The 14628-nt window shown below is 43.8% G+C and overlaps 1 protein-coding gene across 1 annotated transcript in view; it reads right to left on the bottom strand.

Annotated features, from left to right (window-relative positions):
• TSPAN7 (tetraspanin 7) overlaps window positions 1-14628 on the bottom strand; it is a 92109-nt gene that overhangs the window by 13821 nt on the left and 63660 nt on the right. Inside the window, exons 2-4 of the mRNA XM_058824998.1 lie at window positions 4708-4896; window positions 2122-2196; window positions 558-653 (exon numbers count right to left, since the gene is read on the bottom strand). Of these exons, the coding sequence (XP_058680981.1) occupies window positions 558-653; window positions 2122-2196; window positions 4708-4896 (360 nt within the window). The remainder of the gene's footprint in view (window positions 1-557; window positions 654-2121; window positions 2197-4707; window positions 4897-14628) is intronic.

Here is a 14628-nt window from a genome sequence, read left to right as displayed (position 1 = left end):
CCCTGCTGCCACCCTGAGGGGCAGAGAGGCTCCTGCTCCATCCCTCCAGCACAGCTTTCAGGCCAACCTCAGCAGCTTCCCCTCCATTTTCCTCTGGGGAAAAGATCCCCAGTTTTTCTCCTTAACTCACCAGGTCTCCTTTGCCAGCCTCTCACTGTACTTGTGAAGAGAACTGCTGCAGTTTATCAGTGATGCAGGACACAAGATTATAAAACCCTGTCGCATCCAGCTCAAATTGAAAACATTTTATGATCTTATTGGAAAATTCCCTTAGGAACAAGGGGTGTTCTTTAGGAATGGACCTGCCCCATAAACCTAATTCAAGATCTGGGACCAATAACAAGCCAGTGGGATAGGTCTTGCCTTTATCAGACAGCTTTTTCACTAAAATTTAGGAATCCTGGGCAAGCATTTCCTTTAGATCAGTTTTTCCAGCCTCTAACTTTGCTTGCAAATTACAGCTTGGAGATTTGATACAGCCATCAAAACTTCACATTTTGGGATTAAATCCGTGCTTTCTCTATTGTCTAAATTTTGGTACCCAGTTTGAGACTTACACTTTCCTGTACGTTATCCACTGCATGGCTCCGCTCATCATTCTTGTTGTAATTCTGGATTGCCTCAGTGTATGTCCTAAGGAAAGTATCCTTGATCTGTGAGGGTGAAGAACAAAAAACAGCCCACGTGAGCAACAGGAAGCACAACATCGGAAGCAGTTTTTGCAGAAAGCAAATTTCCTAACAAGACACCTAAACTAGCCCTTCCCAGTTGTTTTTAAGGGTGTTTTTAGAGCTGGCAGAGCTCCTTCTTAAATGTCAGGAATAATTTATGCCATTTTTCTAGTGGGATATCAGACATAGAAACAGGACCACCCCAGCAAACTGATATGTTAAAAAAGTACTGTAAAATGACTTAACCTATCAAAAAGGTATCATTTTATGCTTTTCTCCCTAAACACTTTGTTCCAGCTCTAATTCTGAAGGAAACTGCATGCTTCTCCCTGCTCATGGATGCCAGCTGTACAAACACCCTGGGACACAAGCCACTGGCACCAAAGTAAGTTATAAATCTCCTGACCAGGCTTACCCAGCACCAAAGGGATTTGGATGAGGGAGAAGAGGTCCCTCAGCTGGAAAATGTCAGGCACATCATCAGGAATGGCACTCTGGGTGGGAAAGGGGCTGGGAAGCAGATGATGTGAGCAACCCACATGGCTGTGGCCTTCACAGGAGTCTGCCTCTCCCAAAAGGGAGCAGCCTGACACTGGGGCTGTGGCAGGTTAGGTGGGATGAAATGGGAATCCTCAGCAGGTAGACAGGCTGAGGCTGTCCTAATGAGGCTCAGGACCTCATTAAAAACAATCCACTGCTTGCAAGGGTGAGCAGCAGAAAACTCTATAGCAATGGAAATGTCATGTCAAAAAAGCTGGAAAAGCAGCTCATTCAAAGAGAAGAGACAAGGAGGGTCTCTGGGGCTGCTCTGGTTCAGCACCAGCGACATGGAGGTCCATGGACTCACAGCCAGAGATAGACCTGATTACAGTGGATAAAGCAGGAGTGTTACTACAAATCTAGACCATCACGCTTTTTAAAGCTTCTTCCTGTCCCAGTTTCCTCCCTCACTCTACTTCTAATCTCTTCTTATTCTCAAGATAGAAATGAAATCCCATCCCACTCCCTCCCCACCCCCTCTCCCCCAAGAAAAAAAAGATTTACAAAACTGCAAGTCTGGTGTGATGCAGAAGTTTTCTCTGCCTTACATAAACCAGCATTTGCCTGAAAAGTGTGTTCAAGAAAAGCATTTAATCTATTTTGCAGCCCTCAGCATATGCAAAAGAGTAAAGATCTTCCATGGTGGACTCACAAAACCTGATAGCTCCAGAGTAAATCAGCAGGCAGCTGAGGGCAAAAGCTTTGGCTAAATCCCCTCATTTGGAACGGCACTGGTTTTTAGGAGCTGCACAGGTTATTGTGTAACAGCAGCCCCATCCCTGGAGATGTGCTGGAGCCAAGCTCAGTGCCCTGCACGTTCTCCATGCTCCAGGAACTCCTCAGCAGCTCCTGCCCTGCCAGCTGCAAACATTTCATCTCCCACCTTCCAGCTCAGCACACTTCCACCTACCTCGTGGCGAAAGACAAACCCTGAAATGCCAGCCACCAGCTCAGCCAGGAACACCAGGGACAAGAACATGGCATACTGGAAAGGCAGGAGGCAAGAGAAGTCAGAGCACGACAGGCTTTTGTCTCAGCACAGATATTATCACATGAAACGTGATATAATTTTGTCTCAGCACAGATATTATCATATGAAATGTAACCTTCCCCTCTAGGCACCCTTCAAAGGTGTTAAGAAACCAAAGGTCTTTTGGAGGAGATACACAGGTTATGACCTGAATGTAACACATGAGTTTATACAACTCACAACTGATATATATTGCTTAATGACTGCCTTTTCTGACATTTCTGTTTGCACATTTCCCAGCATTCTTATATAAATTAAAACACACTCACGTGCCAGAGGTGAATCCAAGTCTCTCAGGTTTTGCTCTTGCAATAAGGAATACAAACACACCTTTCCTGTTTGCATGGGGCTCTGCTAAGCTCAACAGGCTTCCCCAGGTGTTTTGGTTTGTGTTTATCTATCTCACTGCCAAACTAGGATCTGCTGCCTGGTTCCTGAAGTTTCTCCAATGAATGAACTGAAACATTGCCTTCACTGGAAATATTCTCACATAACACCAGACATATGCTCCAAATACTTTGCTGAGCCAAGGTCCATATTTGGCTTTAGGTGCAGCATTTGGATCAGGAGCTAAATAAACCTTGAAAACAGTGCTTTCAGTGTAGGCACTCACCAAGTACTAAAAATATATTTAAGCAGAAATAAAGAAGGTAAAGAAAAATTGCAAAGTGAGATAGTAAAATTTGAAGTTGGGGCTTAATCTTCTGGAGGAAAAATTACCTTTTTCCTCCACCTGTTAAGCAACAGTTAATTAAGAAAGGAAATATGTTAAATTCAGTCCTAGCAGGATTTAGTAGAGAAAGGGAAACATAGTTTCATGAAAGGTTATTGGGGAAAGGAGCACAACAGTGAAAGCAGAACTAGAAAACACATGTGTCCAATTAATGCAGCTGTCAAAACACTGTCTGTTCAGGAGAGAAAAGAAGTTTAGAAATATTTCTTATACATACAATGAAAATAAACCCACATGATTGGGACAGCACATGCTAGTGTTAGTGGCATAGCTTTAGGAAAGTTATGGAGCAGCTAGCAGAGCCTGATTTTTCCTATGGATTTATATCATTATTCACCTTTATCCCTTTCCCATCTGGGCTGCAGTGACTCCAGCAAGCCTGTGCACATGCCCTGAGAACCCATTACCAGCAAGAGACAGCAGAGAGGTTCTTGCCAGCTGATGGAATTGCAGCTGCTCCCTCTCCCCTTCCCCTCCCTGCCATCATTTGAGGAAATTAACTCCTTTAAAATGTCCTTTCTTTTTTAAAATGCAGTTAAAACTGGAGAAAAATTATCCCATCTCCTTAGAAAACCAGTCCCAAAATACTGTAGCAGGAGATGCAGTGTACTGCAGTGTACAAGCCCTTTCTTGCTAGTTCAGTGCTTCACAAGTGCTATTTCCACGCTTCAAATCATTTCTCATGCAGGAATTTGCTCCTGAATATGCCTAGAAACACAGTTTATCATGTAAGCTTGTTTAACCTGTAGTTATTTTGAATTTTAAAGTAGGCTGGAAAACTCAGAACAGAGAAACTCATATGGAGAGAGGTTAAAGTGGACTGAGGGACAGCTTCCCCTCTGCTCAGTGCACCTCGAGCCCCTGCTGCTTTTGAGGTGAGGCCAAACATACTATAAATGCTCTGCTTTTTGGGTTGAATTGTTCTATCCTAGTGAATGTTAAGAGAAAAAGAAGGGCTGGTGTGCTTTCATGAGGTACTAACTATTCTTTCCATAATTTCACATCAGGGTATTAAACTGACCCCTTAAAATACCATTCGAAAGAATTTCAGATTTATGATGCTTTGGGCATCTTTCAGATTGTAAATATATTTATCTGTGTGGCTCACAGAAATCCAGAATGATTGTAGAACAACTCACAGAGCAATTCAGCAGCACCACCCTGCTCCAAACATTTGGGCCTATGAGCCATGTGTAGCAAAATTCAGTCACAGTCAATCTAAAACTGGGTTTGGTGAAGAGTTTTTTCCCCCCTTTGCCCAAAAGGCACAAATGTTGAAAATAATGATGAATAAATTCTAGCTTATGTGCCTAGAAAGATCTGTCAGGGCGTGGGGGTGTGGCAGCACTCTCTGGTCACAGAGAGTGACAGGCACAACTTCCCCAGGCATCATCCTGGGAAAGGCTGTGAGAAGATCAGAGAAAAGAATGAGAAACAATTCTCATCTTAACCTGTTGTTGTGAACATGTGGAGTGTTGTTATGGAGATTTTTTTACCAAAGGGTAGGTTCTTAATTAGCCAATGGTGATGGTGTTTTAATTAAAGCACCAGTTAGGTGCAGCTGTATCGTAACTGTCTATAAAAGCAATGGGTTTCTTAATATGATAATAATAGTAAAGAGATTGATCAGGCTTCTGTGAATCATGGAGTCAGTGCTAATTATCACCATGGCAGTGACAGTGGGGGAATCCCAGCTGACCCCAAACCCTCCTCAGGCCCTGGGGTTTGCTCACCAGCTTCAGCATCCATGGGCTGCCCCGGCAGGTGGCGAAGCAGCCGAAGAGGCCGAAGACGATGATGGTGGTGCCCGTCCCGATGAGCACGTAGGGGGCATTGGTGGAGTTCTCAGCAATCAGGGAGATGTAGGTGCCAAGGGTCAGCTTGCCCCAGACGCCCACTGCCAGCAGGATAACGCCAGTGATCTGCAAAGAATCACAGAGTAATGAGCTGGGAAGAGACCTCTGAGATCATCGAGTCCAGCCTGTGCCCCAACACCTCAACTAGACTATAGCACCAAGTGCCACGGCCAGTCTTTATTTAAACACACACAGAGATGGTGATTCTACCACCTCCCTGGGAAGAGCATTCCAGTACTTTATTATTATTTTGGTGAAAATTTTTTTCCTAACATCCATCCTATACCTTCCCTGACATAGCTTGAGACTTGTCCTCTGGTTCTGTCAGTTGCTGCCCACTGGAAGAAGGGGACAAACCTGTCAGGAGCTGTGGATTTTTGTTTATTTCTTTTTATTTTTACTTTTTTTTAAGGTTGGGGTTAAATGTTTGAGATGGTATTTTTTGTTTGGATTTAGATGCTTATTACTTTTTATTTATAGTCTTATTGTGAGTTTTATACACTTTAATATACTAAAAATGGAGTTGTATTTCTTTATAAGGGCTTTTTAAGCATAAACTGTCTAAGAAATTATATTTAAATTATTTTTACTTTCACCTTAATTACTAACTACTTTTTGGTTCCTAATGTGGATTTTTTAATTTAATTATACAATGCTACTTAAACATTATGAAGAAGAAGGTGAATAAGAAGGACCACCTTTTGTTTTAAATTTATTTTGTTTTATGTATGCTTTATGTTTTTATTTTATGTATTGTTTATATATCCTAAAACTTTATATTTAAAGTTTTCTACCATGTGATATTATACACCTCTATTTACACACTTACAATCTCAGTTTTACCATTCAATTCTGGAAGCTTTCTCCACAAATTCAGGTCAAATGCAGCGTTCCCTTGGGGGTCAGTGCTTGTCAGCACAGAAAACCTAAAATTCTCAGCCAGCAACTAAAACCTAAAATTCTCCAACCAGGAGCCACAGGGGAGGGCATGCAAAGCCTTCCAAAGTACTCAGTGGCCCTGCAGGGATGTGCTGGTGCTGTGCTGCTGGCAGGTGGGAGCCTCAAGAACTCCAGAGGGACAGACAGATGAATTAAACTCCAGCATCGTTGCACTGAGGCTGGCACTCAAGGACAAACACCTAAGGGTGATCACTGCCAGGGGAGGATGCAGTGTGCACCTGCAGAACAGCCCAAGGGACACATGGCCAGCTCCTCGTGTCCCCCTGTCTGTCCCCTGCTCCCCTTGATCAGCCTCAGCAGGTGCTGGCATTTCTGCTGCCACCTTGGGACAGGATTAGCAGAGACTTCTGCTCTCCTGCTCCCACTGACAATGAGAATAAATCCAACTCTTGTCCATCTTTCAGTGCAACTGTGTGAAAAGTGCTGAATCCTTGTTATGGCACCCAACAGCTGAATATCAAAAAAAAAACCACTGAGGAGCCCACCAACCCACAGACAGCAATGCCCTTGCCAAGCCTGTCCCATCCCTGCACCTCACCTCTCCTTGTCCTGAACAAAAGTGGATTAATCAGCAAAATCTGAAAGCAAGCTGCAGGGGACTCGGAAATCTGCAGAACAACTTCTGGTTTCTTGCCTGCACTTCCACAAAGGGCTGGTTTCTGTGCCTAAGCTGCTGAAAGTTTTACCACCATCCCCAGGGAGGCATAAAAGCAGCCTTCACTGCCAAAATGAACAGGCAGCTTCACATATGAAAGAGAGCTCAAGCCTCCTAATAAAAATAATTTTTAGTTGGCTGTTTGAAACAATTACTAACCCTTTACTATGCATTTTAAGAGTTTGGTTTCCCCAGGTCTCAGGGGGAGCCTATTCAATTTATGGCACACAAAGACTTTGGAAAAAAGGAGGAAAGCCTCTTGGTGGTTTATTCCCCTTCTGCTTCTTAATAGAGCTCTGATTTACAGGGATTTAAGGAAATCCCTGAGTTTGTTGGGAGGTCTAAGCCTCTGGGAAGCTTGGCACGGTGCACAGGGGATGGGATGTTTGCACAAAGATGCTGAAGATGCACCTCAGGTTGCAGCAATGCTGGCTGGAATTTTGCTCATGAAGACAAAAAAAAAACATAAGACTCCCTACAAACCTTTCCATGACCTTTATTCAGCAGAGCACAAGCAGTGGTGTGACTAATGCCTACCTCCACCCCAAGGCAAGCCTCATTTCCTCATTTCCAAGACACACTTTTTATCACTATCTCTCTGTGCCATCACATAGTTAGGGAACAATAAATGTACTGGTTTCTGGTTTAGGTTTTAGATTTTTCTTTAAAAGCAGGAGAGACACGGGCAGATAGAAGACCAGGACAGTGCTGGCCTGAGAACAAGGCAGCAGGAATAGACACGGCTCCAGACACTCACCATCAGTACACACATCTTCCCTTCACCTCCTTCCTTTGACCCAAAATCTCTCCACCAGCCTAATTCTGTGAGCTGTGACAGAATTGTTGCAAAAGCAGTGTGCTGTGTGTCCCTTTACACCTGAAATTTCTAAAAGGAAACTCAGAGCACCTTCTCCAATGCACAATCCCTCCCACAGTCTTCCCTACTCCCTTTCCAGGAAAGTTTCAATTCAGACAATGATCATACCGGAGATGTAGAAAGTATTTTGGATATCCTGGCAGTCAGAGGAGAATGATTACCAGCCCTTTGACCTTTAGAGATCCTCTGAGCATCCAAACACCTAAACCAAGCACCTTTGTTTATCTACAAACACATGGAAGAGCCAGCACACATGGAGCATGAGAGCAGCAGTAACATTCCACCAGTGAATTCCTACAGCAAAACCTGGTCTTCATATGGCCCAGAAAGAATTTTAAGATTTGTCCTGGAGATGCTATTTGTCCTGGAGACAGCTACAGCCTGTGAGGGAAGTGTCATGACCCCAGTCCAGATCCTCAGCAGCCACAGAAAAAATTACCTGGCAGCTGCACAGCCCACCATGCCCCAAATGAGACATCTGGAGTGGTACAGAACAACAAGCATTTGCAAAGGAAAAAAGCTGCCAAAAAAACCAAAAAGGAAGAAGTTTCCTTCTAAAAAGCAACTGCCACACACTCCTATCTAAATGTAAAGACACGTGGGATCCTGTCTTTGGTGTTTTTAAGGGAAAGAAAAAGAGAACAGCGACCCAAAATCCCAAGTTTCAAGGCCTGTCACAAACTTACCAAATGCTTTTGATTCAGGAAAAAACTCCAGAGTTTTCCTTGGACTTTATGCAAGCCTTGTTTTAAGCAGAAATAGCCCACCCTGGACAACACAGGCAAAGCCCATATCCACATCCAAGCAGAGAACATCACTAGAGATTCCTGCCAGCAGCCAGGGCTGGCCTGATTTATCCATGCTTGGGACCAGTTCCCATGATCACAACAAGCCCCAGAAACTCAGGCAGGTTTTGTGGCCACAAATGGGCTTGCAAGTGGTTTGTGCTGGTTTTGGTAGTCTCTTTTTCATGCTTGCACCCTGTCCTACCCCCCACACTGTTTTGATGGATTTCCCCTGCACCTCCTGTTTCTTTTCTGTGTTCCTTCTCTAGTTTGAAACATTATTAGAAAGTTATTTCATCCTGGATTTCATCAAAATTAGATGATATCTTCCTTACAAAAGTTCACTGCAGTGGAAGCCCCTTGCACTCATGTTTCCTCAGCCAGGAAACCAGAGATGCAGCATTCCATAAAACATTATTAGTCCTGACCTTAATTTAGGTCAAAATTTTAAAGGTTAAAAGGAAAAAAAACCTCAAAACACAGAAGATATCCAAGTAGGGCAAGGACTGTAAAGGCTGCACACAAGTAGAAATCACATTGTTTAGCCCTGGCAGGTCTCACATTTCAGTGCCTCTGAGCCCAGGCTCAGCAAACACACCTCAGAAGCCCTTGACTGATGAGATGGCAGGAAATGAAGCAGGTGGGCCACCTGGACATTTTCTAACAAAAAACACCACTGAAATCATGATGATCCCACAGAATGTTTTAATCTAGATGAATTGGATTGTTCTGGCTTAAAAAAACCCCAAAATCTGTGAACCAACCTCCCCCCCCAACTCTGCCGCTTGCCTCTCCTCAAGCATAATATCACAGGCATATCCCACCAGTCACTGATTTCAGTCAGACAGGATTTCTAATCCCTTTACCTTCCTTCAGTATCAATACAGATGTTTCCAGTGTTACCTGCTGTACCACTCCTAGGTCTGGATGTGGTGGAAAAGTTACCAAGCAACACGCAGGCAGAAATACAGCAGAACTGACTGTCAGCTCTAACTCCACTTGTCCAATGAACCAGCTGCTTTTTGGAGACACACAGACAAAGATGTGGCCAACAGCACTGACACAAGGGTGTGTGCCTTTACAGGACACAGGGAGAGTCATGCCCTGGTAATGCTGGGCATTTCTAAAATGAGAACTAATACTAAACACATGAGGTTACTCAAGAAAAGGCAACATAAAAATGTTTGATAATTCCTTCTTTTAATAGTGCTAAAACAAAGATTAAACTATCAATCCCCCTCTTCTAGATAACAGCAGCAAAATCTGCAGAGAGGAGTATTCAGAAAATAACTTCTGAAAGTGCACTGTCTTTAGTTCTGTCAGAATTAGGCAAGAAAACACTATGAACTCATTTCAACTGGATGCACACCACTCCTAAAAAAGTCTGTTGTCTGCCAGAACCCAAAACCCACAGAGCTGGTGGTATGATCTGAAGGTTGCTGCTGCTGATACAGGAGGCATGAAAGGTTCTACACCTCACATCCCCAAAGATTCAAGACTGTGGCATTCACATTCTCTGAAAAAATCCCTTCGCCCAGGATTTTTCTCCTGAGAAGCCGAGAAGCCTCAGAGAAAAAGGAAAACAATTCTTATCTCATTTGCTTCTCCTGTGTTGTGCTCACATGTGGAATGTGTTTGGAGATTGTTTAGCCACAGGTGATTGTTTCATTGGATTCTGGTGTGAGTTGTTTTCACTCATTGGCCAATCAGGGCCAAGCTGTGTTGAGACTCTGGAAAGAGTCACGAGTTTTCATTATTATCTTTTTAGCATTCAATAACTATCCTGTTTGTATTCTTTAGTATAGTATAGTATAGTATAGTATAGTATTCTTTAATATAGTATAGTATCATAAAGTAATAAATTAGCCTTCTGAGAACATGGAGTCAGATGCATCATTCCTGCCTTTGTCAGGGCATCCCCTGCAATACAATACAAGACCCTAATTCAAACCCTTATTTATACTCAGAACTGCCATATGAAATATTTAAAGTTTGTCAATTACAGAGCTGAAGATAAATGTGCAGCAGGAATGGCTGGTTTATTGGTCCACATAATTAATGTCCTCCTGTTCATTACTGATGTGAGCAATTTTGATTCCTAAGGTCTGTCAAAATAAAACTTGGATGCCAATGCTGATTGCTGCAGAGCACATAGCAATCCCTTCTACTCCCAAAAGCAGCAGGAAGAGCTCAGCATTTCTCTGGACCAGCTCTTTATCTACAGAACTGAGATACAGGAGGGCAACTTCATTAATGAGGATCTATCTCACTGTAGGTATAACTCTTCTATTTAATTTAATATTTTCAACCTCGCTAAATGAATGAAAAATGTGGGCAACTTAAAAAGAAATTCAAAGCAGAGGCAAATAATCAGATACAAGGAAAATAACCATGGCATTTTCAGTTCCTCAGTTCCAAAAACTTCCTTTTCCAAACCCCAGCCTCCCTGCATTTTGGTGGAGGCATGCTGTCTCTGCACAGCTGTCCTGCAACCTTCTCCTCAAATAGGCTAGAGAAAATGGGCAATGTGCATAAAATGGATGAAGCCAGGGGAAGGCAGACAAGAACTATCTCAATCCATCTTGGTTGAAGCTGAAAGGTCTAGCAATAGGTTTAGCAGGCTGTGAGGAAATGAGAGAGGACCAAGGCACACAGCTAATTAGCTCTTCCAGACATTTCCCCAAAGGAGGGAAACTTTTTCATGAAGAAAACGTCTGACCTTGACAGCATCCAGAACAAATCCTGCTTTAAAAGCATGTCCAGAGAGACTTAAAAATAACTGGCCTACCTCTGAAAATTTTATAACTTTCCCAAAATAGGCAATGGATCACATTCAAAATGTTCTTGCTTTCCAGCTTGTCAAGCACTGGGAGTGGCTGGCTTTGAGTCTTCTCCTTCCTCAGTCCCTGGGCCCTCTTCAGGCAGGCAGGTGACTAAAAGTGATATAAATCTTCCTTTGAGCCTCAATTTCAGCTTTTCACAGGCAGGGGCAAAGCATTAGGCCAAGATACAGCAGAACATGGGAATGCCTGTGAGCCAGCAACACACCTGAATTCTCTGTCTTCACATGTGCTGATCTTGGCTACACCTGCAAACCCAGCTTGGGTCACCTTTGCACAGGACTGATCTCAGCTGGAGCGAACAGGAAATGAAGATGCCACCAGCTGCACCTTTGGAAGAAGGCAACAAGTTGCAAGTCAATAAATCATCATTTCTGGCCCCTTTGTAAACTGAGAGACAGCCTGTAAAGGTCACTGTGTTAGGAAAAAACACCTGCAGTGGCCACTCCCATATGTAAGTGTTCAGTGTCTTCTAGCTCCTGACTTCACCATTTCTTAACAATTTCCCCAGTACCAAACATAATTACTTTGTCACTCTTCTCTTGTAACTCAGATCTGTCCCTCTTCTTCTTTGTTCCTTACAGTTTTCCATGTAAATAATTCCTTTCTAAAAAGACACAGCCAAAAGGATTTAAAGGAAAAATGCCCTAAGATTAATCCATATTCCTCTCTGAGATGCCTTGCCTGTCTGTGGTGGTTTGACCAGAAAGAAGTGGGAATTCTGGGATGTTGTGGTCAAACCAATGGGTGCTTGGATTTTGATATTGGCACCTGGGCTAGCCAGTGGGTTTTAGGACACACCTCCGAGAACACCCAGGGGTTAAAAGCAGAGTTTCGGGCCTGGGAGGCTCTCTTGGGACTTCGAGGGACCGAGGTTGGAGCTCTCCCCCGTCCAGCCGCTGCCGCTGGGCGGGGGAGGGGCAGCCATGCGGTAGGCCTGGGCCTGGACAGAGATGGGAGTAAGGAGGCCTTGGAGGATGGAAGGGTGGAGAGCAACAAAAGACATCGGGCAGCCATCCTTCCCCCCCCCCCCCCCCCCCCCCCCCCCTCCTTTTGGAGACAGAGAGACAGAGAGAGAGAGAGAGAGTGCAGCCTGTGTTGGTGTGCTGTTACCTTGAAATTCAGTAAACATGTGCTGGCAGCAGGCAGCCCAGCTGAGGAGATGGGGCGGGTGCAGCCAGGAGTCCAGCCGCCTGGAGGAGTTTTTAACCCCCTTTGGACAATGAAAACCCTACAGAACATTAACCCTTCCTAGACGTGTGATAACAGTGGAGGAGGACTAAGGAAATGAGTGAGTGATGAAGGCCTGGACCAGAGAGAGAGAGAGTGAGAGATGTTGAAAGAAGGGAGAAGATGGAGTGGCATTTTATGCTGGACTCTTTTGTGTAGCCATGGACAGAGCTATGTTTCCGTGAGATACAGAGACTGAGTCCAGGGGGAGAAATGTCCCAGTGCCAGAGAAGATTCAGTGTGGGTACCCCTCGGCCCCAGGGGGTATATAAAATAGGGGGGGGATAGATGTCCCAAAGGTGAGAGTGTGAGATACTGTGGTTTTCTGGAACTGGACAAAGCATCCTTAAAAAGACAACCCTGGAAGCAGCCCTGATCCCTGTTCGGTGGTGAGAGCACCGGAACAAGGACGGAAGAGGCCACCACGACACACGGAAGGACTCCCTCTCCTCTTGAGGAGCTGAAAGTCTAATCTGAAGGGTGGTGTTGGACTTAGAATTGGTGATTTTGGAGGGATGTATTGTATTGGGAATTTAGGGGGGAGGAGGAGGAGAGTGTTTTTGTGAGGTTTTCATTTTCCTTGTTTTTTTTCTTTCTTTTGTGTGTAGTTTAGTAATTGTTTGTGTGTAGTTTAGTTAATAAAATTTTCTTTATGTTAAGTTTGGAGCCTGCTTTGCTTATTCCTGGTCACATCTCACAGCAGACACCAGGGAGAAGGTGTACCCATGGGGCTCTGGCTTTGCCAGGCCCAAACTATAACACTGTCTCACCTGGGCAGGCTGCCACACTTTGGGCTCAGGGTTTTCTCTCCCTGTTACACGTGTGGAAGGTCCACCACAAGGAATCTTGCTCCATCCCTTCACCTCAGGAATCTGTTTGAGTTATGATCCCTGCTGCTCAGCATCCATCCAGAGCTAGCTGCTGTCCCAACACTGATTATCCAGCAGAGCCCTTGTTGTTTCTGTGCAAAACTGAGATTCCTGTGCATTAAATCTACATGTGGAAAGCATCCCCAGGGATACCAGCACAGGCCAGCCACAGCAAGGGGGATGCTGCCTCTGCTCTCATGTCACCACTGGGTCAGAGCTTAGTATCCATCATACTCAAATCAGGGGACAACCACTGAATCTGCCCTGAAACACAGTGGAGGATATTTTGATTAGACACACTGATATCAAGCTTAACACCCTGTTCTGGCACAGCTCCTTTCTGTGAGCTGATTATTATCCTATTTCCTTTTCAATGATATTTTTAATTTTCAGTGTTTGTCCTAGCTGGGACACTATTACAAGAACATGAGTAGTTGTCCCAGGTGAGCTGACATGAGATTGAGGTCCTCAGAGGTCAAACTGTAGTGCTGGTAAAAAAAATGAAAAGAAATTGAAATACTGGCTGTCACACAGATGACAAAGTGAAAACCTAATTATCATGGAGCTGATCTGGCTTCTCACCACCAACTCTGCAGACAGCAGAGTGTGTACTAATCCCTAACTTTAATAGTGCCTCTATCAACTACAGAGTCAAATGACCTCTGAAAGGAAGTGGATATTTTATAAACAACCCAGGTGTTTCCCAGCACCCTCACCCATCCATTCACCAACCACACCCCAAGTTCTAAAGGTGCTTTCCTTGCAGGCTGGGGCAGAAATGACAACCAGGACTGAATCACTTACTCTGCATGGAAAACAGATTAAAAATCACATAGAGGTGAGTGCAACCTTCTCCTTGCAACCAGAAGAGGCCAACGATCATTTAATGAACAGCAGGGAAGAAAACATCACAGTAATTTTGTTTGCTGCAGGATAAAAAATTGGACATAGCCCAAGAAGTCCTAGGAACACTAACAAGGACTGCAGTGGGGAGGCAAGAACTTGAAAACAACCTTGCAGCATTGCTCAAAACTAAGGATTTCTTGCTAATACAGTGCAAATACATATTTTTAGAGAATTTTTCTCTAAGGAAACAATTGATTACATGCCACTTGTAGGAAGATTCAGGAAGAATAAGGACATTTGGGACCTGATCTCTATACTAATATCATGCCTGTGATGAATAATTATAACAAACAGCCATATTTTCATGCTGAAGATTATTACACCCTTACACTTTCAGGAAAGAAGTTGGAAATCTCAGTAAAATGAATTTCTTTATGATGAGAATTATACTTATTTTTATGTAAGGCACTTCATTAAATGAGAGAAGATATTCTGCTTTGCAGTTTAATCACCAGTGGCTCTGTTAATTGATGTATCTTTTAAGCCAACTTGCAGACAAAAATGTGGTCATCTCTGGATAAAAATAAAACCCAAAAATACATTTCTGCTGGGAATTTTCAGACCTAATTTCTTGAAATGTAGCTTTAAATACGCATGACTGAACATCTCGGGGAAAAGAACTTAGAGTGGAGACTTCAAAAGCAGCATCCCACTCTGCAAGGCTCAGGCACACTCC

Source organism: Ammospiza caudacuta, chromosome 2 (genome assembly GCF_027887145.1).
Source record: "Ammospiza caudacuta isolate bAmmCau1 chromosome 2, bAmmCau1.pri, whole genome shotgun sequence".
Lineage (NCBI taxonomy): Eukaryota > Metazoa > Chordata > Aves > Passeriformes > Passerellidae > Ammospiza > Ammospiza caudacuta.
Note: the sequence above shows the minus strand (reverse complement) of the source record. Positions and strands in the feature narration are given on the sequence as shown.